The 25,132-nt window shown below is 47.9% G+C and overlaps 1 protein-coding gene across 1 annotated transcript; it reads left to right on the forward strand.

Annotated features, from left to right (window-relative positions):
• Positions 1–1,378: 1,378 nt before the first annotated feature.
• Positions 1,379–25,132, forward strand: TCF25 (TCF25 ribosome quality control complex subunit). The gene is made up of 18 exons (XM_083165418.1): positions 1,379–1,642; positions 2,363–2,497; positions 3,524–3,598; positions 3,692–3,834; positions 6,709–6,774; positions 8,020–8,102; positions 12,025–12,155; positions 12,367–12,466; positions 12,546–12,639; positions 13,319–13,411; positions 16,120–16,225; positions 16,383–16,542; positions 18,705–18,792; positions 19,775–19,933; positions 21,177–21,267; positions 23,049–23,128; positions 23,941–24,013; positions 24,889–25,132. Exons 1-18 carry the CDS (start codon positions 1,481–1,483, stop codon positions 25,051–25,053), a joined length of 2,004 nt encoding a protein of 667 aa, XP_083021544.1. The 5' UTR covers positions 1,379–1,480; the 3' UTR covers positions 25,054–25,132.

Genomic DNA, 25,132 nt, shown 5'->3' on the forward strand with positions numbered 1-25,132 from the left:
AATAATTGTAACGTGTATGTGCACCTTAAGCCCAGGTACAGGAGTAAAGGTGCCCATACACGTACCAATTACCCGGTACTTTTTGTGGTAAAATAGCATTGCATCGCATGCACAAGGATGCTATTTTAGCACAAAAAGTACCGGGTAATCAGTACGTGTATGGGCACCTTAAGACCAGTTACAGCAGTCAAGCCACCCATACACGTCCCGATACGGGCGTGCGTTCAGTGCTTAACTAGCACGCATCACATCGCATTGCCTGTGCATGCGTTGTGCATGCAATGCGATGAAAACTAAGTACAAAAAGTATGTGCAAGCACGATGAGGTGCTGCGGAAGCGCGCACCGCAAAGCACACATCAGACAGCCCGCATCGCAGCGCGTATGGGCTGCTTAAGGCCCGGTACTGGAGTAAGTTCAGGTGCAGGAGTAAGTCACAGTACTGGAGTAAGGCCAGGTACAGAAGTAAAGTCCAGAACAGCAGGAAGGCCATGTACAGGAGTAAGGCCCGGAACATCAGTAAAGCAGCCCGGCACAGGAGTAAGGCCAGGTACATGAGTAAGACCATACTTGCCTACCTGACCCTAACCATGCGGGAGAAAATGCTCTGCTCCTGGACTTCCCTGGTAATGTACGATTGCCATCACCTGTCGTGAAACACCTTTACCTAGCTCCCCACAGGTGATGGCAATCATACATTACCAGGGAAGTCTAGGAACAGAGCATTTTCTCCCGCATGGAGAGGGTCAGGTAGGCAAGTATGAGTAAGACACGGTACTGGAGTAAGGCCATGTACAGGAGTTATGCGGGGTACACACCAGGACGACCCGCTCACGATGCACATTGTGAGCGGGTTGTCAGTGTCTCGTCTGACGCGCTCACAATCACACGGAGTGCACGACCTGCTCACGATGTGCACCGTGTGTGGTTCCAATCCAAACGCAACCTGCACCTGGCTGCATGGTCATTTCCAGATCCTACCTGCTGCAGACCGACTGACCCATGGGCCGCGCATACGATCGGAATTGGATCACAACAGGACAGAAAAGGGTTCAATCATCACACAATCTTCATCCCATCGGTCGGAATTGGATCTAGATTGATGTGATCGAACCCTTGTCGTACCCAGCATAAGGCCCAGAACAGCATTAAGGCCAGGTGCATTAAGGCCAGGTGCAGGAGTAAGGCCCAAAATTGCAGTAAACTGTAGTGTTTTGATTGGAATTGGGAGTTTCATCAAGCCCTGGCTAAGCGGGTGTGTGCCGCTCTCGCCTATTTATCATTCTGCCTGCCGTAGGCACATTGCGCATACAATGATTACACGTTGCTCCAGCATCATCTGGCGGCGGCGGCACGGTGTGTAAAGACACGTCCAGAGCTCTCGGCAGAGCGCATGCGCAGACCTGTCCCTTCCGTGCTCGTCCCTTCGTTAGAGCAGAGCAGTACGTGCTCGCCGCCCGGTGCTGCTGCTAGGGAGAGCCATGTCCCGCCGTGCCCTGAGGAGGCTGCGCGGGGAGCAGAGAGGGCAGGAGGAGCCGGAGGGCCCCGAGGAGGAACCCCAGCAGCCCGAGCCATCCAGCCGGAAAAACCGGGGAAACCGCAAACTATTGGAGGAACGGGGTCTGAGTAACCCGTTCCAGCTGGTGTGTACTGCCACCTAGTGAGGGAACTACTAGCTGCAGCCGGCCGGGGTTTCCATCTGGGGTGTACTGCCACCTAGTGGGGGAACCGCTAAATGTAGCCTGCGGAGGATGAGTAACCCGTTCCAGCTGATGTGTGCTGCCACCTAGTGGGGGAACAGCTAACTGCAGCTGAAAACAGCCTAGTATATGGATATGCCATCTGTGACTTTTTATTACCCCATAGAACAGGCCTAGTTCCCTCTGGTCCCCTAGTTGTACACACAGGGATATCTTCCACAAAAAGGTGGAGGTCAGATTGCTGTACGTAGAAGTTAGTAAATAAAGGTGATACAGCTATAGCCTGTGTGTACTAGTGTCATATTGTGGATTTGTTCCAGAACAACTTTCATTCCACGGATTGCCCTTTTCAGACCACACACACACAGAAGCTGGTGCATGCAGTAGTGCATAAAGGCCCAATGCACATTGCCATAGCCCCCATTGATCCGGGGGCCCCTGTTTTGCACACATAGACACACAACTGCAGGTCACTCATTATAAATAAGTGTACATGAGAATCCCGTCATAAATGGCTTTCAGTGGGTACACGCGTGTGCTGTACTATTGGCCTCTGCTCTAAGTGCAGATGAGTTATCCGTGCAGTATGTAGTTCATATGTGTCCTTTTAGACGTCTCGCTGACCTTATATGTAATTGAAATGAGACTTTTATCATGTCACAGATTACTGAAACCGATGAAGAACCCCAGAGTGACCCGAACAATGGGCAGGTGACTCAGTCCAGATTGAGCGATGAAGAGGAGCTGGATAGACAAGAGAACCAGCAAAATGGTGGGAGTGTTGCAGCGTCAGCAGAGGTAACGTGTCTTCTTATTCTGTTCTGGAGGAAATCACTGTTCTGTTTTGCAGAGGAAAAGTTTCTTTGAGAACATGATGTAATGTAAATGATCTATTAAAATGATCTGTGTTCTTGTCCCATTGAAGCATCTATCTTGCCTGTGTCTGTCGCCTCAGTGTTGCCAGTGGTTATATAGCGTCCTGTCCAATCAAAGCTCACTAGGACACAGTTATTGTACTAAGGTGCTCAGTGATGTCAGCGGTTCCTAGGAATTGATATTCTGCAATCTCGTAGCTTTTCTTGGTGATGTCACTGGTTCCCAGTGAGCTGCTGTTCTGCATTATCGTGAATAACTAGTTCAGGGGAGGAAAATGGCCGCTCTACCTTCTGTTTTCCGGTGAGGTTTACCTGTCCTTTTCCTGACTCCAGATCATAGGCGATCTACCGTACGAGTGCAGCGATTGTAGAATCAGCCACTTTAATAGGTGGAAAATTGCGAGTTGCTGATTACGGCTTGCATACACTGACTGCGCATAAGCCTCGGCGATAACATGTCAGGAACCATCATTACATCATGGATCGGAAGTCAGTGTTGTTTGTTATTAAAGACCATTTAATGCATCATGTTCCATGCTGAATACGCTGACGTGTCATTCCGACACGTGGCTCAACCTTAGATATGAGTAGGAATTACAGATGGAGATTACCCAGATACAGAAACCATACGAGACTACGGAAAATACCGTCCTTGGGGATTTGGTTATTTTCCAAGATGGCTGACAGTGCGCTTATCCCATGCCACGCATTACTTCACTAAACCGTTACATCTTGGAAAAGAACAAATGAGTGTTACTATATCACATGGCATCTTCCAAAAGATGCGTCTGGGTCCTGGTGGCATGTGTGGTAATATGTCCCTGGTACTGATTTATTTTTATTTATATTGATTTAGACTACAAAATGGCTGCACGTGACCTCCTATTCATAGTGACGTATATTGTTCCCTCACGCATTAGTTAATACACCATTAATGACTTTTTTCTAGGCTGCTGCAAGTAATAAAGCAAAAAAGAAGAAAAAGAAGCGGAAAGCGAAGAAGGCGGCATCAGCCGACGCGCAGGTAGCGTTTCCAGTCAGGTCCAGTTCTCTCTGGTTGTTATATATAAAATGCAGCCTTTCACAACTGACCAGTTTGCGTTTCTCCCCCCTGCAGCCAGATGGCGCTCTAGAGGGTGGAGATGATCTTGAAAACATTGACAGTATTCTGGAGAGCATAGAAAACAGCAATGGCTTCACCGTCCAAAGCCAGAATAGCGGAAGTGCAGACAGCCGCCCCCTGCTCTATGTGGAGCACAGGTAAAAGTCAGTGAGAGATGTGGTTTCTGATTCAGAACATCCGTCAGCTACACACAATCGAGGCAGCCATATTTGTGGTAGAGCCAAAGGCCCTTATTCAGATCTGATTGCAGTACAAATTTGTTCTCAAAATGGGCAAAACCATGTGCACTGCAGGTGGGGCGGATGTAACATGTATAGAGAGAGTTAGATTTGTGTGAGTTATTTTGTGCAGAGTAAATACTGGCTGCATTAATTTTACACTGCAATTTAGATTTAATTTTATACACACCCCACCCAAATTTAACTCTCTTTGCACATATTACATCTGCCCCACCTGCAGTGCACATGGTTTTGCCCATTTTGAGAACAAATTTGTATTGCGATCAGATCTGAATAAGGGCCAAAGTGACACCACTGATAGTTACCCAGATAGTCTACGGAAGAACCCAAGTGGTAGTGGCAGCAGGAATACAGGTGTATGGACAACTAGCATGCTGTGATCTGGCTGTAACCAGCAATAGATTAGTAGAATGGTCTCAAAGACCTTATAGTCCTTCTGCACAGTCCTGGGTTCGGATGTATTGGGGGGGGTCCCAGGCAGGCTTGTTGGTTGGCTTCCATACATACAGGAGATATGTGCATTTTAGTTATCCTCACCTGACTATTCTCCCAACCTCATGTACTACAGTCAGACACCTAACACATAAAGATATTTGCTCTTGCATAGATGGCTGCACCCTACATAGATCTGCTTAGCTGCAAATGTTTAAAGTAACTGATACTACTAGTTTCATATACTTAGAATTACTGGGCTTCCTATGCCAGTGCAAATAGCTCCTTGTTAGATGTCTAACTATAGTATGTGAGGCTCTGAGTTTGAGTCCTGACTGTGGCTTGCTAAACATTGTATGTTTTAAATTCAGGGGGATTACAGTGAATAACAAGATGCACATTCATTGCACAATGATTGACAGCCAACAGTTTAAGTGCTTGGAGTCTCACGTAGCTAGTTTACCTCAAACAAGTACAAACATTGGATAATATCAGAACCCATCAGTGTTTCTGACCTAATATTGAAGACTTTACTATTTTTTTTACCAATGTTAAAACCATTGGTTCTATTGATGTTTACTTTCGACACAGGTATCCCAATAGCAAGATGTTAGACAGATGCTTGGTCAGGTGTCTTCTATAGTGCCAATATACAGTTGAGCAAAAGCATTGGTTATTAATCACAGTGGGAGTCTAGTACACAGGATATATTATCAGGCTATAGCAACAAACAAATCACAGCCAGGTCAGTGTGGCGGCTAGTATGGTTAAGTCTGAAAGCGCAGTAAACAATCACCCAGCACTAAACAGTAACACTGCGCTACTATGAGGAGGAATAAATTCTATTAACCACCATAGGATAAAAAATATATACATTTAATTCATAAATAACTCATTTTGGAATTTACAATTATAAAAAAAACAATCATAAACAACAATAAAATGATACTTTAAAAAAGCAATAGTTATAGCAGCATTTGTATGGTACTTTCTTGTTTTTAAAAGTATACCATATTGGGATACCAGTCTCTCTGGATGCAGGTGTTAGTGGATATTGTCCAAGTCCCGTTCCTATGATGACCTCCAATTGCATAAGAATTTTTTTCCAAAGCTGATCTCGTACACTCACTATTTGTAGATCCTCACTCGCTGAATGCTTGTAATAGGCAAGGAGTATCCTGGAGTGGAGAAATGGTTACAGCACAGGAAAGAGCTTGTGACCCAAGATTGGGGATCTGAGAGTCCTGATTTGAATTGAACAGGTCTGGTCCAGGGCTGGAGATTGGCTGTAGATGGATCCGATGGTATGGCAAATACCCAAGAGAGGCTGGATGGTAGCGACTGCCATATTGGATACACTATAAATATTGTTCCACTGGCAGCAGGAGGATCACCTATGATAAAGCCCGTTGAACTGGCGAAACGCGTCAGTTTACCAGCATTCACTACCATCCAGCCTCTCTTGGGTATTTGCCATACCATTGGATCCATCTACAAATAGTGAGTGTACGAGATCAGCTTTGGAAAACATTTCTTATGCAATTGGAGGTCATCATAGGAACGGGACTTGGACAATATCCACTAACACCTGCATCCAGAGAGACTGGTATCCCAATACGGTATACTTTTAAAAACAAGAAAGTACCATAAAAATGCTGCCATAACTATTGCTTTTTTAAAGTATCATTTTATTGTTGTTTATCATTGTAAATTCCAAAATTAGTTATTTATGAATTAAATGTGTATTTTTTATCCCATGGTGGTTAATAGAATTTATTCCTCCTCATGGTAGCACAGTGTTACTGTATTTTTGTTCCTTGCTTTCAGTGGGATTGACTACCCCGCCCCACACAGCAGCTGGGATCTTAACCCTAATCAGTGCCTGTCTGTCCCGCAGTGGACATTTTGTTGCTTCTTGTTAATCACCTAGCACTGTCTGCAAGAAGGCGGAGACCAGTGTTCATATAAGGCACTAAACAATCACTAACATTTTCTGCAAGAAGGCGGAGACTAGAGTTCATAAAAGGTACTAAACATATAACTAACACTGTCTAAAAGAGGTCAAATACTAGTGTTCAGAAACTATAATAAGCAATCACCTAGCACTATCTTCAAGAGGGCGAATACCAGAGTTCACAAAAGGCTGCCAACAACTTGAACCTGCTGAGTTTGATTTCCAGGGCTCATGATGGGTTAAGATTTCCCCCTCCTTAGCCTGCAGGGGATTTTATTAAATGTGCTGTACTGTGTAGTATAATGACAAGGATAGGAATCCCATTGGGCAATCGCTGTACGGAGCAGCCTGCCTGACATTGTCCCTTTGATTCTCCCTGTTCCCAGGAGCTTAAACCCAGAGACAGAGCTGAAGAAATACTTTGGTTCCCGGGCGGTGATGGGAGACCAGAGGTGAGAGACTGCATCACCTGCTTTCGTGTCCGTCTAGGGGCGAGAACAGCAGATTATATTAATGGTGACTGTATGATATAAAAGCGATAGCTTGGTACGGCTGCATAAAGTGCCTTATATATAGGTAAGTTATTACTTTGTACAGTGGGAGCAGGGTGTCACCTCCAGGTGACAATCTATTGCTGTCTATAGGTTAGAACACATTTTGAGTGCTCTATCTGTGACGTCTGGGGTACGAGCGCCGTCATGCATATATCCAGCTCCATGACTAGTGCTTACCGTCTAATAACTACAGACTGAGGGTTTATGGGACGCTGATAAAGCTCCCGGCCTGTGTGCAGAAGATGAAGACAAAGGCGTCCTGTAACAGCCACTCAGAGTGTGATAAAATGTATCAGTATCGGAGGGTCGCTAGGAAGTTATCTCCCCCCCATGTCTCTCATACTGGGGTCCCCCGATCATTGCTTTATTGCTGATATTAGAGCAGCATCTAATCCCAGGGCTGTATCTAGGGGTGTTAGAGCAGCACTATATCCACAGAGCGCTGGACCGTGGAGGCTACACCACCCCCACTGCCCGTCAGCGCCTGCTTGGGGCATGTAAGGAGCTGGGAAGGGCCCCCTGCAGCCAGTAGCGCTACTGCATCCAAGGGACTGTATGTGTAACGGATTGAGTATCCGGCGGATGGGATGCCAGAGGTCAGAAGACCGACAGTGTCATCCCACTGATCAGAATCCTGACAGGCTGAGTAAGTATACTTACCCTCTACCCCATAACCCTTCCTACATGAGATCTAACCCCCCTTTTAGTTCTTAGCCCTAATATAAACCCCCCCCCCCATGTGCAGCCTAACCTTAACCCCCGTCTAAGTACATAATACTCACCCCGCCCACAGTCTAACACCCCCTCCCCAGCATAATTATGACTGGGATGCTGGATGTCTGGATTCGGGCACTGATGTTGTGACCAACAGTCGGGATAACACCCTGAGGAGCTGCCAGGCTCAGCACCAGTCCCTTCCCCCTAGGCATGATGTTACAGCACCGCAGGACTGGCATAGGGCACACTTCTGTACTGCTTTGGGAGATATTTCACAAAATGATATCCATAGTTCCTAAAACTGACGCACAATTATCCATGGCAATTTCCAACTGCTAATTGATACAATCATTGTACATATTGGTATATATGTGTGTGTGTATCCAGTGTACACCGTAGTCATGCTGTGATGTTTCCACCTTGCAGGCAGCGTCAGAGGCAGCGACCGCATCACAGAAGTACTTGGCTCACATCCCCAAAGAGCACCTGGCCGCGATACAGTAAAACAGGTGAGCATCTGGGGGAATCATAGAACGGAAGGGGGTGATGTCTCCTGGATGTGATGTAATTTCATCTTGCGACATTGAATGACCAGTAAGGTGCACAGATGGGCGGCAGAATGCAGGCATGTCGCAAACAGTTTCAGGGCGTTTCTCAGCCTGTGACTACGATCCCCTCCGCGCCGGCCTGTGACTGCGATCCCCTCCTCGCCTGCCTTCAACTGCGATCCCCTCCCCTGTGGCTGCGGTCCCCTCCCCGCCGGCCTGCGGCTGCGGTCTGCCTGTGACGGGTTGGGGTCATTTGGTCTGCAGCATTATGGTCGACAGTCATTAGGTCGACATGTGTCTAGGTCGACATGGTTCTAGGTCGAAAGGTCATTAGTTCGACAGGTCGTTAGTTCGACATTGTCTAGGTCGACAGTCCAAAGGTCGACATCCGGTTTTTCACAGTTTTTTTACAAGATTGTCAACACAGTCAACATGGACACAGTTTAAAGTGCACCGCATCCCGCTCGCCATGTGTCTGGCACTATTTTACTCTTCCACCACGCCTTAGTGGATGGTAGGGCATGAAATACCGCCTGTCGGCACATCTTGGCTCAAAAAACAGTCAAAAACAGGATGTCAACCTTTTGATTGTCGACCTAGAGAATGTCGAACTAATGACCATTCGACCTAGAACCATGTCGACTTTTTCCCATGTCGACCTAGACCCATGTCAACTTTTTTCCATGTCCACCTAATGCTGTCGACCTAATGACTGTCGACCATAATGCTGTAGACCAAATGACCGCATCCCCCTGTGACTGCGATCCCCTCCGCGCCTGCCTGTGACTGCGATCCCCTCCGCGCCTGCCTGTGACTGCGATCCCCTCCGCGCCTGCCTGTGACTGCGATCCCCTCCGCGCCTGCCTGTGACTGCGATCCCCTCCGCGCCTGCCTGTGACTGCGATCCCCTCCGCGCCTGCCTGTGACTGCGATCCCCTCCGCGCCTGCCTGTGACTGCGATCCCATCTGCACTTGCGGCTCCTCTCTGCTTCTACGCAGGTTTGCTACGCTGGTTATCAGTTTGTCCTGTGATCACAGGACAAACATCTGATTGGTGGGGGTCAAAGGGTTAACAGTCAATAGATCAATGACAAAAAGTCAACATTGACAAACTGTCAACAGGAAAAAGGTAGACGCATAGAAAGGCCGACATGAGTTTTTTTGTTTTTGAGTGTCAATGTTGAGGCTGGTTGATATGGAGCCCCCACTTATGTAGCGTGTATACCCACTACTTACCATTTCCACTTGTAGTCTGTGGATCGTAAAGCATGAAAAGTCCAAAGAAAAAAAAATTGCAAAAAGTTGTCAACCTTTTGTTGACAACCCGAGTATACCCATCTGAGTCCTTACAGGGTTTGGTAAGTGTAGGGTGGCAGAGGGGAGCGCGTGGCATCCCCCAGCAGTAAGTGTAGGGTGGCAGAGGGTAGTGCATGGCATCACCCAGCAGTATGTGTAGGATGGCAGAGGGGAGCACGTGGCATCACCCAGCAGTAAGTGTAGGGTGGCAGAGGGCAGCGCATGGCATCACCCAGCAGTAAGTGTAGGGTGGCAAAGGGGAGCGCATGGCATCACCCAGCAGTAAGTGTAGGGTGGCAGAGGGGAGCACGTGGCATCACCCAGCAGTAAGTGTAGAGTGGCAGAGGGGAGCACTTGGCATCACCCAGCAGAAAGTGTAGGGTGGCAGAGGGGAGCGCGTGGCATCACCCAGCAGTAAGTGTTCAGGAATGTGTAACTGGGGCACAACCATGACTAAATGTCATAAAGTATTGATATGGAGGAATACGCATTGCCGGCAATAGAATACGAATTGGCATTGCCATGGCATTTAAACACCGGCAGTGGCACCCTGTCTCGCACACTTTGCCCGGCCGAATGCCCAATTTCACACAACCGTGCCAGCTACCCTGTGTTGAAGGGAATACTTTTTGTGCAAGATCCCGCTTCCCTGTGCAGATACGGGCAGACGAAGGACTCACTGCCCATTGAGGTCCGTCCTCCCCCCGTCCCCCCACAATGTACAGTATAATGTTATATAACAACTGGTTATTGCTCTTCTTAGAACCCGCAGTGTGATAACGCCTCGCACGCGCCTCACGTTGTGTTATTATTAGTAAAGCGTCTGGGCGCCTAAAGCTTTGGTTCCGCTGTTCCTAGAAATGAGAGGTCATGTGCTGGCATGAGGGACCCAGCGTTCCTGGATATACTGGCAAGTCCTGGTTATTTATAGACCGTCTAACACAGAGCCCGGACTTGGCAGCTAGTACTAACGTGTGACAGACATGAGGGTGGCTGGTGACATTCTCTGGTGTCGGCGATCATTGCCAGGCCGTCGGCAAAGTGTCATATCTGCTTAGAATCAGAGCTGGTCCTGCAGTCTCCCATATCCAATAACTTATTGCTTACCATCATATACCGCACCCAGGTTGGACACAAGGATGCCCAGGTTCTACCCCCCACTGATTGGTCTTGTTGCCACCTGGCCACTTTATAGGTGCCATGAGACCTATTTCCACCATAAGATGGTATTGGTTTGTTGCTTATCCCCCCGACAGCCTCCTGGGATTCGTAGCTACGTCTAGATGTGTGGAATCATTGTCAGTCCTGTCCCTGGTATTCAGAAGATTGTAAACAGAGGAGAAACAATGACTGGTCTATCCTATGTCCCCAGCAGCCAGCGGTAGATCATATCTATGTATAGTAATAGCAGGACATGGATACGCCATTGCTGTATGGGAATACTTGTGGCACTGAGGGGACTGCCCAAGAGTGGAGTAATTTGGGGTGTAGTGAAGGCCAGGTGTTGCCGGTGGGGGACAGATGTGTCAGCGTGAGGGCTGCACGGTGTTCCGTATTACACATATTAATACAGGGAAGATAGTTTGGGGTCTGTGGAGAACTGAGAAGGGTGCAGTGGTGCTGTAAGGAGGTGCTTAATAATAACGGGGGGGGGGGGGGGGGGGGGCAGCAGAATGTCATATGTCACTACAGCTAGTGACGGAGGATCAGATACCACCAGTCCTTCTTCACATGAATTGAGAATTTGGATTGAATCTACCTAAGGGTGGTCATCACAAAGTTCTCGACTTATGCCGCCACCTCAATCGCTCTGGTCGCTTAGCTGCACTGGGAGGAGCGGGGAACTGACTGGCACAATGGAAAGTGAAGGTGTCCACTTATAGAACCAGAAGATCTGTCTTCCCAGGGTCACCAGCGCTGCATCTTCTCAGGGAAGTGTCCTTTCCCTCAGGTCTTTGGCTAGATAAGCGGGTGATAAGTGAATGTTTTTCTCAGTACATTGTCAGTCATGGGGTGTGTACGGTGATTGCCAGGGATCCATGTCCAAGAAAGGGGAGCTAGGCCCTAACAGGAGCTGTCCACAGTTCTGTCCATGTCAGGGCCACTCTTGAGTACATCAAGGACAATATGGCTCCCATCACAGTCCATGGCTGAAACCCTTCAAGCAGTTCTTGAGTCCCAGTCTGTCCATCCCTAGTATTGGAGGTGAATACTGGAGTGGGAGCGAGTTCCTGGGGTATTTCTGTGATGGAACCTGTCGGGGGTCGGGCCTAGTTTAGACCTTTCAAGGATTGTTGAAGGCCTAAAAGAACCCCGGTCCCTTAAACAGTGTTCCCTATGAGTTGATGGTGGACTACAATGGACAGGGCTGTATTAGGGATACTCTGGAACCTGAGGGATCCCATCCTGAGAATACATCAATCTTGTCAGGGCAGTCCAGTATCTCTATAATGACCGGATGCTGTGACATCATCTTGTGTTGATACACCAAGGTAACGACACGCCATATTCGCTCCCCACTGATATCTGACTGTAAGAACCCAATTTTTCTGGGGTTTTATGTCCCACTTGGCCGTTTCCATTCCAGGCATCACTATGAGTCTTCTCGAGACAAAGCGAGGGGTGCAGTATTTCACCTTCGAGCATCAGCGAGACTACCAGCAGGTGCAGTTCAAGTTCCTGGATGCAGTGGAGTCCATGGATCCCAACAACATAGTGGTACGTGATCCGTCCCCGGTCCAGCCTAGGCCTACCTATCTGTACTAATGCATTCTGCAGCGGGAACATCCTGAATTGTGAAGCAATGGATGGGCTGGGTCTGTCCTATACTGTTGAGATGTTTGCTGCTTCCTATTTGCTTTTACTTGTTTCCCCTGATTCGTTGTCTCTGTTCCATGCTGTATTTATGGTTTTTACCCCGTTGGTGCAGTTGCTCCTTCAGATGAACCCCTACCACGTGGACTCTCTGCTGCAGCTCAGTGATGTGTGTCGGCTGCAGGAAGACCAGGAAATGGCCAGAGACTTGGTTGGTAAGTATCACGTCTTACAGACTTTCCGTGAGTGCAAAGACTGTTTGAGTGTAAAGGGTAATACGTGTCTTGTTTTCAGAGAGGGCCCTCTACAGTCTGGAGTGTGCATTCCATCCTGTGTTCAGCCTCACCAGTGGTACGTGCAGGTTGGACTACTGCCGGCCAGAAAACAGGTCTGTTCCCACCACTGGGATACTGTTTATGTCAAGCTTCGATACTGTACTGAGAGTTATATAGTTGGAGGAGCAGGGTCCCCAGAAACACAGAATATATTAGGAGATGTGTGTCAATGAGGACAGGGCTGCATGTGACAGGGGCAGGGACATGATATGAGGAGGGGAATGGAGGCAGCCGGAAGCCACAGACTGAGAGTAATATAGTGGGAGGAGCAGGGTCCCCAGTAGCACAGAGTATATCAGGAGATGCATGTCAATGAGGACAGGGCTGCTTGTGACAGGGGCAGGGACATGATGTGAGGAGGGGAATGGAGGCAGCAGGAAGCCACAGACGTTATATAGTGGGACTAGCAGGATCCCCGGCATAACATAGTATATCAGGAGGTGAGTGATGTGTCAGTGAGGGCTGCATGTGACAGGGCAGTGACATGTTGTGAGGAGGGGAATGGAGGCAGCAGGAAGCCACAGACTGAGAGTAATATAACGGCAGGTGCAGGGTCCCTAGCAGCACAGAGTATATAAGGGTAATGGGTAGGGACCAATAAAAGCACAGAGTAGTTATATGAGCCGTCTGTAATACTAATTCAGAAAGGCAGGAGACTACTATATCATATTGTACATTGAGCTGTTGCCAGTGGTAATGGCCGTTTGGGTTTACTCTTTTCTTTGCCCACAGGGGTTTTTTTTTGGCTCTTTTCAAACACATGATGTTCTTGGAGAAGAGAGGATGCCCAAGAACAGCACTGGAGTTCTGTAAACTTATCCTCAGGTGAGTGCACACTCCATGCCATGATTATTATGAGATACTTACACACAGGGAGCACAAGAGGACCCCCCCCCTTCCTTTCCCGCCACAAGATAAAGCTCTGAGTGACTGAAATATTCAGTCATAGCACTTAGGGTGCCCCGCACACTACAGCGATTTTTTTGGCCAATCGGGTAGATCAATCAGACAGCTCAGCAAGATTGCTCAGCACAGCGCTTTGTGCTGAGAGATCTGTCAGGGCCAGGGCTTTCTCAGATTTATCCAGCATGCAGGATATTAATAGTGACGCACGGGGCTGCACATCGCTATGGCCCCTCCACACAGAGCGATATAGGGGCATTTTTTAAGCGATCTGGTCAGATAGCACCGTGTGTAGACCACATGAGGGTTCTGTAACCGTATGACACACGCGTGACTCATTTGCGGGCACACTTGCCGCCCCAGCTATGTATGCCATGTGGCAAAGCTGAGGGGATCGGTAATGCATGATAGAGAGAAGAAAGGCACTCTCTTTTGTTTGGGGGCAATCTTTAAAGATAAAACTTAACGTTTAATAGTATTGATTATTAAACAGGATTGTGGGACACTTATCCCAAGACACACATAGAAAACATATAATTATTAACTTTTATATAATAATTAAATATAAATATAACAGCAATTAAATAATTATTCACAACCGTAGTAAATGCAGTTATTTTTTATTTTTGCAAAACTACAATTAGAAAAAATCTGTAGATAAATATTTATTTCCTCTCTCAAAACTTATCACTCGAGGGGGTTGCGAAATGTTTTTTGTTTGTTGATGTAATAAAAATAAATGTAACCAGATTTGTTTGTACACTGAGTAATAGACCTAGTTACAGTATGATCAGACAGTGCTGATTAGGGATGCCTAATCCCTAATTCCCTATTAAAAAAATCTACCCAGGCCGCCCCGCATATTTACTTACATGTGCGATGCGTCCGGAAGCTATGTGGTGCGGCTGGGAGGGTGGACGGTGAAGCCTTTAGCCGGGCCGGTGGGTGGTGAAGCTGGGTGAGTGGACAAGCTGATGGAGATGGGAGCGCAGCGCGCCCAGGATGAGGTGTGCTGTGTGGCTGCTGGGGACGGGAGAAGCTGGGTAGTGTCTGAGCGGCTGCCCGGCATGAGACTGATACCCCTTTCCCACTGCAGCTCTTAAATGGTAATTTGCCATTTTTTTAGGCTTTTTAAATGGGTAGAGCTGCAGTGGGAAAGCTCCAAGTTGCTTTACCCGGTTAAAAATACTGGGTTTTTTAAAATGGGTAAAAAGCGAGTTTTACCCGTTTAAAAAAACATTTTTTCGGCAGTGGGAAAGGGGTACCCCTTTTACCCATAAAAAAAAAAAACGGCATGGGGTCCCCCCCACTGAAAGGGCTTCGCTGATTTTTTAAAACCAGCCCCAGGCTCCAGGTCCGGGGCTGGTTCCCAAAATACGGGTGACAAAATGACTAGGGGTCCCCCGTAGTTAAAGAACCAGCCCCAGGCCAAACCAGCCAGCAGGGTAATGCCACAGCCGGGGGGGAGACTTTTTATACAAGTCCCCCCGGCCAAAGCATTCAGCCCTCTGACCGGTCACCCTGGCCAGGGGCCCTGAGGGAGTGGGGACCAGTGTTCCCTCTAATTTTACGAAGACTGTGTGCGGCAAAAGATTTTGGCTGTGCAACTTTGGAAGGAAACTTTTATTTTTGTGTGTCACCTATATATAACTGGAAAATGATGTTCAGCATTTGTGTTAGCTTTACTTCAAAATGATATTAAACATTTAAAAATTCAGCACACAATGTAGTTAATGGGTGAAACACACATTAATTGAGTTCACAACTGCAAAAAGGGACCACTGCTGCTTTGTGCACTCTGTTGTCTGTCCGTCGAGTTGTGTGCGCACGCACGCGAGCACAGCTTAGAGGGAACACTGGTGGGTAACCCCCCAATTAAGGCATGCGCAGTCTAATCCCCAAATCCTGGGATTGGAAACTCCAATCCCAGGATTGAAATACTGGCATTTTAGGGGCCAAATCTAGGGATCCCACCGATCCTGGTCCTTGGATTGGTCACCCTAGTGCTGATTTATATATGTTCCAAGGTGAGTACCATTTGCTCAAGACATGGATTTTTAAGTAGCAATAATTATTCTTCAATGAAGTATCTGAATTTTCAAAACAGCTTGGTAGTTCCTCCAAAAGTGTAAGAAAAATAAATAAATGAATAAATGAGGGGAGAAAAAAGAAAGAAATGTTGTGGGAAAGAAATAAGGAGAAGGTGGAAGGAGGAAGGAAAAGAGATAATGAGAAGGAGAAAGAGAGGGAGAAAATAAGGGGGTGGGGGGAAAGAGAGGGAGAAAATAAGGGGGTGGGGGGAGTGAAATAGAGACCCTGCAAGCTGGTAGAGATCGGTAACTGCCTGGCAGGTAACAGTGTATTGATCTCTACATACAACGTGTATCTCATTGCGCGTAATGTTTTCATCGTTGTTTATTGTTCTGTTTCTCTGTACGCTACAGCACCCGGTAGGAGAGGGGCTGAGATGATTTCTGTCACACCTGGGAATGGACACTCATGTGTTATTTACTGCACTGTAGCAAATCCACCTTCTGTGCAGCCGCCCCAGCCGGTTCCTGTATCTTGTGCATTGACGTTTATTGACCCATTTTTCTCCCTCGCTGATTCTCTCGCTCTTCTGCTTCCAGTCTTGACCCAGAAAATGACCCTCTGTGTATGCTGCTGTTGATCGATTATTTGTCTCTGCGGGCACGCGAATACGGGTTTCTCAGGCGGATATATGAGGAGTGGGAGGTGAGTGAGCATTCGGTCATCACTGGCACTGTGTGAGGTGTGCCTCCTAGTGGTCAGGCAGCTACATTGCTGGGTCTGGGTGAATCTGAGTATCAGGCACACAAGCAGCAGCTGGGACTTGTAGTCATACTAACGTGAGATCTGTATCACATTGCAGAGTCATCGGAACTTATCCCAGCTGCCAAACTTTGCCTTCTCTGTGCCCCTGGCTGTGCTGCAGTACAGCCAGCAGGATGAGGTACCGGAGCAGCAGCAGGGCAGTGTCTATGACCAGGCATCACACCTCTTGCAGCAGGCTCTAATAATGTTCCCAGGAGGTATGTGTCCCATGTATTGTACAGTCTGCTTTATATGCCCTCTCTGAAGCCATTATATAGAGTGTATGCTCACTGGTACACTCTCTGTAATGTGTGTGTACATGTGATACGGAATATTGAGTGTAAGCACCACTGGGGCAGGGGCTGATGTGACTGATATGCTCTCTGTAATGTGTGTGCATATGTGATAGTGAATATAGATTGTACGCACCACTGGGCCAGTGGCTGATGTGACTGACACGCTCTCTGTAATGTGTGTGTGTGTGTGTGTGTACATGTGATAGGAAATATAGAGTGTAAGCAACACTGGGTCAGTGGCTGATATGACTGATACGCTCTCTGTAATGTGGGTGTACATGTGATAGGGAATGTAGAGTATAAGCACCACTGGGGCAGTGGCTGATATGACTGATACGCTCTCTGTAATGTGGGTGTACATGTGATAGGGAATGTAGAGTATAAGCACCACTGGGGCAGTGGCTGATATGACTGATACGCTCTCTGTAATGTGGGTGTACATGTGATAGGGAATGTAGAGTATAAGCACCACTGGGGCAGTGGCTGATATGACTGATACGCTCTCTGTAATGTGTGTACATGTGATAGGGAATATAGAGTGTAAGCAGCACTGGGGCAGGGACTGACGTGACTGATCCGCTCTCTGTAATGTATGTGTACATGTGATAGGGAAAATAGAGAGTAAGCACCACTATGACAGAGCGAACGTCACTGATAAACTCTCTGTAATGTGTGTGTGTGTGTGTGTGTGTGTGTGTACGTTTGATAGGGAATATATAGAGTAAGCACCACTGGGGTAGGGTCTGACGTGACTGATATACTTTCTGTAATGTGAGTGTGTGTGTACATTTGATAGGGAATATAGAGAGTAAGCACCACTGGGACAGGGGCTGATGTGACTGATACACTCTCTGTAATGTACGTACATGTGATAAGGAATATAGAGTGTAAGCACCACTGGGGCAGGGACTGATGTGACCAATACGCTGTCTGTAATGTATGTGTACATGTGATTGGCTGGTAGGCTAAACTGTAACTGTACAGCCTCAGTTACAGGTTAGATGGCCAGTCACAGGTATACGGTTACAGGTTAGTCCCCCTGCCACAGGTGTACGGTTACAGGTTAGTCCCCCTGCCACAGGGGTACGGTTACAGGTTAGTCAGCCAGTTACAGGTTAGACCCCCTGCCACAGGTGTACGGTTACAGGTTAGTCGCCCAGCCACAGGTGTACGGTTACAGGTTAGTCGCCCAGCCACAGGTGTACGGTTACAGGTTAGTCGCCCAGCCACAGGTGTACGGTTACAGGTTAGTCGCCCAGCCACAGGTGTACTGTTACAGGTTAGTCGCCCAGCCACAGGTGTACGGTTACAGGTTGGTCGCCCTGCCACAGGTGTACTGTTACAGGTTAGTCGCCCAGCCACAGGTGTATGGTTACTGGTTAGTCGCCCAGCCACAGGTGTACGGTTACTGGCTAATCGCCCAGCCACATGTGTACGGTTACAGGTTAGTCCCCCTGCCACAGGTGTACGGTTACAGGTTAGTCCCCCTGCCACAGGTGTACGGTTACAGGTTAGTGCCCCTGCCACAGGTGTACAGTTACAGGTTAGTCCCCCAGCCACAGGGGTACGGTTACAGGTTAGTCCCCTTGCCACAGGTGTACGGTTACAGTTTAGTCCCCCTGCCACAGGTGTAAGGTTACAGGTTAGTCGCCCAGTCACAGGTGTAAGGTTACAGGTTAGTCGCCCAGCCACAGGTGTATGGTTACAGGTTAGTCGCCCAGCCACAGGTGTATGGTTACAGGTTAGTCATCCAGCCATTATGGTCGGGTTTAGATGCGCAATACGGCTAAACCCGACTAAACCAATGGGCACAATGTGAAAGTCCGTGTTATAAGTTCTCTCCTCTGTGAGCTGATATAACGGAGATTATATGTCCTTGTTGCTGTTTATATTACACATTTCTATGTCAACTGGATATCTTCATATGCAGCGATAGCACCTGCAGTCTATTAATAGAGGAATGTACGGACGTATGAGAACGCAGTGCGCGATCAATGACGCAAGGCCGGTAGTACTCCGCTGTAATAGGTGTGATCATTATTACATACAGTGATACATCCCATTCTCTTCTCTCCCTTCTCCAGTTCTCCTGCCACTGCTCGACGCCTGCGGGGTTCAGCCTGACACCACGGTTGCTTCACATGCGTTTTTTGGAACTGTTGCCCAAATAAGGTAAAAAAAAAAAACTTGCAGTATTAATAAAAAACTATCCTCTAATGGCAGCAAAGATTTGGGGTGGGATGTGATGCTGTCCGGCAGCCAAACTTCAGGGTTTTATTAAAGCGTTGGACTACTTAACTCTTATCCCCATGTGCCAGGTACACATCATGTACTCTCACAGCGATAGGTCTGAGGTACTTGCCTCTAACCCCCACATGACAGGTACACCTTTTTATTGCCCATTGTTAAGGTGCCCATACACATTACAATTATTGTATACAGTATCGCATCTCATCACATCTCTGTTTTGCGATGAGATGAGATCTAGTACAAAAAGTATGTGCAGCACTAGATCTCATCTCATTGCAAAACAGAGATGCAATGAGATGCGATATTGTATTATTGTATACAATAATTGTAACGTGTATGGGCACCTTGCGGTCTGGGCTACTTATGCCCCTTTCAGACCGCACTTTTTACCCGGTTTAAAACGGTAATTTGTGCAGTCTGAAAGGTGCAGAGTGAATTTACCGGTTCTATTGAACTGGTATTTCTAAACGGTAATAAAGCAGGGTCCTACCCATTTCAGACCCGTTTTTTTTTCATCCACTGTTTTCTATGGGTTAAAACGGGTTCAGTGTTGTGAAGGAACAAAAACTGCACTGAAATATCGTTTAAAGACATGCGGTGTGAAAGGGGTTTTAGCTGGCAGACCCGTTTTTAGAAACGTTTTAAAATACCTGGTCAAAGCCAGTTTTGCGGTCTGAAAGCAGCATTATCTCTTATCCCCATGTGCCAGGTACCCCCCTATCGTGACCGTCTTCCCTGTTGTGATTGGCTCTAAAAACTGTTTATTATTTCATATGTGTTCAAAGATCCAAGATGATTGGCTAAGATCGCCATTCTCTGTATATTAGAAGCCTTTCCCACCCTATCACTATATACAAGCTCTTATAAGATCTCTATGTATTTTGTCTATGTGTTTGCTACCCAGCCAGCCGGCCGCCCTGTCCCAGCTCATATCCCTGTATATCGGGCGATGCCAAGGACTCTGGAAGGAGCCTGTGATCATGGCCTGGCTGGAGCAGAATGTGCGGGAAGTGCTGCGCATGGTGGACAGCAACAAGCCAATAGTGAGAGAGTGCGAGGCCAGGTGAGAGCATCTTCAGTAGCAACAGTACCTCCTGGCACTGGATAGGCAGGGAACAAATACATAAAGCTGGAACATAGCATATATTCCTCTACCTTCCTCCGCTACCTCTCTAACCCTCCCTACCTGATGCCTAAACCCCCCCTCCCCCCCCGCAGTCTGACACCAGCCACCACTGCACCCTAACCCCTCCTCCCCTGCAGCCTAACACCCGCCACCACCGCACCCTAAATCCCCCGCAGCCTGACACCGACCACCACCGCACCCTAACACCACATCCCGTGACTGATTGTGTGCGGTATAACAGATTGTCGCCGCCCTTAATAGGGTCCTGGCTGATACGTATAACGTCTCTTAGCTCTCGGTGGAGGTGCATTATCCTGTATATAATGACTGTTGTGCATTGTATAACAGATCACCGCCGCCCTTAATAGGGTCCTGGCTGATGCGTGTACCAGCTCCTAGCTGTAGGTAGAGGTGCGTTATCCCGTATATAATGACTGATTGTTGTGCGTGGTATAACAGATCGCCGCCGCCGCCTTTAATAGGGCCCTGGCTGATGTGTATACCGGCTCCTAGCTCTCGGTGGAGGTGCGTTATCCTGTTTAGAGACTGATTGTTGTCCGCGGTACAACAGATCACCGCCAACCTTAATAGGGTCCTGGCTGATGCGTGTACCGACTCCTAGCTCTCGGTGGAGGTGCGTTATCCCGTATAGAGACTGATTGTTGTCCGCGGTACAACAGATCACCGCCACCCTTAATAGGGTACTGGCTGATGCGTATACCGGCTCCTAGCTGTCAGTGGAGGTGCGTTATCCCGTATATACAGATTGATTATTGTGTGCGGTATAACAGATCACTGCCGCCCTTAATAGGGTCCTGGCTGATGTGTTTACCGGCTCCTAGCTGTCGGAGTTGCGTTATCCCATATATGATGACTAATTGTTGTCCGCGGTATAACAGATCACCACCACCCTTAATGGGTGCGTGTACCGGCTCCTAGCTGTCGGTGGAGGTGTGTTATCCTGTATATAATGACTTGTGTATGAGAGTTCTTGGTTCGGCATTGCTAGGGTTACAGATTCGGCCCCCGGGCAGGGCAGACAACTGCGCACAACAGCCCATTGATGACATGAAAGCGCTCTATATTTGGACGGGAGGAGCAGGATCACCCCGTGCTGCAGGATCATGTAAGACATCATATTGTTTCCCTAATCTATAAATATCCATGTTTCCATTGCCAGGAGGAAGATTCGGTATCAGAGCGCCCCCAGGAACGTGCATCGTCATGTCATCTTGTCTGAGATCAAGGGGGCCAACTCTGCGCTGCCAGTGGTGAGTATGGGGCCGGCACAGTGTGACCTCCCCACTTTCCTGTTGTATGTAGGGGTTCTGGGCACGTATAGGCCTAGGTCTGTCTCATGTGTATCAGGACGCCGCACATTGGCCCTTATTCAGATCTGATTGCAGTACAAATTTGTTCTCAAAACCATGTGCGCTGCAGGTGGGGCAGATGTAACATGTCCAGAGAGTTAAATTTGGGTGGGGTGTGTTGAAACAGAAACAAAATAACTCACACAAGTACTCTCTCTATACATGTTACATCTGCCCCACCTGCAGTGCACATGGTTTTGCCCATTTTGAGATTTTTTTTTATTGCGATCAGATCTGAATAAGGGCCATTGTGATATAGGAGGCAGTATAGATGGTGGGGAACATGATACCTCTCCGGTGAGGCTGCCGCTGTACAGTGTGACTCTCCGGCGCCCTTACTGCCCCTTCTATAATGTACATTGCTGCGTAATCCCTCCTGGGGTGCTGTGTGTTACCTGTAGGGGTACAATCAGGGTTGATGCATACATGGATTCTGAGCTGGACGAAGCTGCTTCTGTTTTTTTGCTTCTTTTGGATTAGTCCGGAGTGTGACCTGCAATGTACACAAATCATACGAGGAAGTCACAGACTGAGAGTTGTATAGTGGGAGCAGCAGGGTCCTCAGCAGGACAAAGTATATCAGGAGATGAGTGAGAAGGGGAATGGAGGCTGCAGGAAGCCACAGACGGAGCATAAAATAGTGGGAGCAGAAGTGTCCCCAGCAGCACAGAGTATATCAGGAGATGAGTGATGTGTCAGGGAAGACAGGGCTGTATGTGACAGGGGCAGTAACATGATGTGAGGAGGGTAATGGAGTTATATAGTTGGAGGAGCAGGGTCCTCAGCAGCACAGAGTATATCAGGAGAGTAGTGAGGAGGGGAATGGAGGCAGCAGGAAGCCACAGACTGAGAGTTATATAGTGGGAGCAGCAGAGTCCCCATCTCCTGCACCATACCCATGACCTGCTCATAACACGCCCAGCTCCTTGTGGCTTATTACCCCCTGCCCAGGATTGCCCAATACATTCCTAGAGCACATGCTTCACATGAGGTGCTGTGACTATGCGAGCACAGCATGGGACATTGACAGATTGCGTTCGAATCAGGCCCACTGGGGTACATGTAAGGGGTGCCGGAGGGCACCCCGACAGTTGGGATTCCAACAGTCATTACCCCAATGTTGGAATCCCGACTGCTCCCTCGTGGGGGTCCACGACTTTCATAGAGGGAGAATAAAATAGGTGGCGAGTGCAGCGTGTTAAGCGCAGCACGCCCGCAGCCTGGTGAGTGCAGCGAGCCCGCAAGGGGCTTAGTTGCGCTCCCCCCGCTGCGCAGTCGGGATTCTGAAGTCGGGCTAATGCCTGTCGGAATCCCGACTGTCGGGGTGTTATACCACACCCACATGTAAGAGGGGGCAAGAAGCTGGAGGAGCGGGACATTCTCTGAGAATGGCTGTATTTCTTAAATGCCAATCCTTTAGATGCCAAAACCAGTTTGGTTTTTCCTTTGGAGTGATTGGCGCTTTGAATATACGTATTTTCTCCAATTTACTCCTTTCCTCTGGCTTCTCACACCCTGTTACCACTTAGGGTGGGTAATACATAGCTTACTGGGGGGAGACCTGAAGCTGCTGCTTTGACCTTGTGCTGTAACTAAGACTCTTGTACTCAGCATTCAAAGAATTATGTTAGTTTTGAAAAGTTCTATTTTGCCAAACAGTTGTAATTGTGTCCCGCCTACAGGAAGTGACATCACAGCCTATGCTCAGCTTTGATCCGCTTCCCCCGCTGGACTCTGTAGTGTCGTACACACGTCCGGAAAGGTGAGTACAATGGATTCTTCTTCTTCACTGGATCCTGTGCGGGCACTCAGAGTATGTAATAACATGAAGGCTGCAGCACAGTTGGCACCATGGGTATTATTCAATGTGGAGTTTGTATGTTCTCCCCTTGTTTGCTTGGTAATACCGGCAGGATAACTGAGTCGTGGCATAGGAGAATAACCCTGTGGTAAGGAATATAGATAGTAAGCTCCGCCGGTGCAGGGACTGATGTGAATGAGACACAATGTTACTGTGGCATTACAGGTGTTCGCGCTTATTCCAGTCTCCGCTTTTGTAAAACCTCTGATTTGTTGTCATAGAGAGCGGGCTATTCAGCTCAGGCCCTCAAGTGTCTCCAACAGGTCATGTTTTTAGGATTTCTGTCTGAATAAAAAAGTGGGATAATTACTGACTCGGCACTATTAGGGCATGATTAAAGAAATCTGAAAACCATGGCCTGCTGGGAGCAATTGATAACCCCTGTCATAACACATCATGCCTTATGTCAGGAAAGCACCTGTGAATCTACCAACATGCACACGGTAGGAATTCTCGGACATGAGCAGAGGTAAGTGGCTGACACAAGACTGGTCCTGGTAATCCCTGATGGGTGGATGTGGGTGTGTGCCGGGGAGTTTGAGGGTGAGGGGAAGGGACGGATAGCACTTCGGATAGTAGCGGTGTGGCTGACACTGTATAAATGTGCTGTATATGAAGATATAACATTAATTCTCTGTCATCGGGAGTCTCGTACAGTGCCGTTGTGGGAGTCCAACTGTCTCTTTGTATAATACCTCTTTCTAAACCTGTAGGACCAACCGACCGTCTAACGAGGGGACGCTCTCTCTGTTCTTCAGATCCCTTTTGCCAAACTTTAACTTACAGGTAGGTCTCACACTTGTACCATGTGTATTGTATTGTCCCTAAATTGTTATGTAATTAGCAACATCAAGGTCCTACAGCAGCACAGAGTATATCAGGAAATGAATGATGTATCAGTGAGGACAGGGCTGCATGTGACAGAGGCAGTGACATGATGTGAGGAGGGGAATGGGGGCAGCGGGAAGCCACAGACTGATAGTTATATAGTGAGAGGAGCAGGGTCCCGAGCAGCACAGAGTATATCCGGAGATGAGTGATGTGTCCGGCTACATGTGACCGGGCAGTCCTGCCTTATACATAGGGTGCTGTCACTCTTATGTGGACAACTAGTTTATGCATGAAACTTGTTTTCTGGTTGTTTTTTAAAATATTTTTTTTTACGGAAGTTGGAAAATAAAAGAAACATTCTGTGTGTAGAGAGGGTGCAGCACTGCAGTCAGTGTGGTATCAGACACTGTCTTCCTGTTGTTTCTTGGTATTGGCAGTTAATGCAAGTCCGTTGTATCTATGCCAGCCTTGCCCAGCATTTGCCAATACATCTGTATATCTGCTAATGGTTTCCTGTGCAGTGATAGGTGGAGAAGAGGAAACAGCTGCAGCTCTGATAATATTAATTTTAACATTAAAGGGGTCGATCCAATTATACACAGTGATCTCGTAGGTGCGAGGCTGCACTTTGCAGGTAATAGGTTAGACCCTGAAAACTATAAATATAGCCTGCCGCGCAGAACTGAACCTGCCCATAACATAACCTTTCCTTCATTAAATGTGTGTACGCCAATATATATATATATATCTATGACCCAGTTATGGAGGCGAGAGGGGTTGGGATGAGAGGCAACGGGCTCTCCAATAATGTTCTTACCACTGTCTCACAGGGAGAGGCCGTGGCGGAAGGCGATGAGGCCGGGGCCGTGCGAGACCTGAATCATGGCGTGAACAGACTCATGGCAGCGATGAGAGACATGCTAGCCAATATCCAGTTCCAGGAACCCCCACGAGAAGACAATCAGGATGAGGAGGCGGATGCAGAGTGGGACTGAGCCTGTGCACTTGTTTCCCCCACTGGCCGCACCTTAGCAGGCAAACTGTACAATGCAATAAACAGAAACCGACTACACA

This window comes from Crinia signifera, chromosome 11, assembly GCF_055691185.1.
Source record: "Crinia signifera chromosome 11, ASM5569118v1, whole genome shotgun sequence".
Lineage (NCBI taxonomy): Eukaryota > Metazoa > Chordata > Amphibia > Anura > Myobatrachidae > Crinia > Crinia signifera.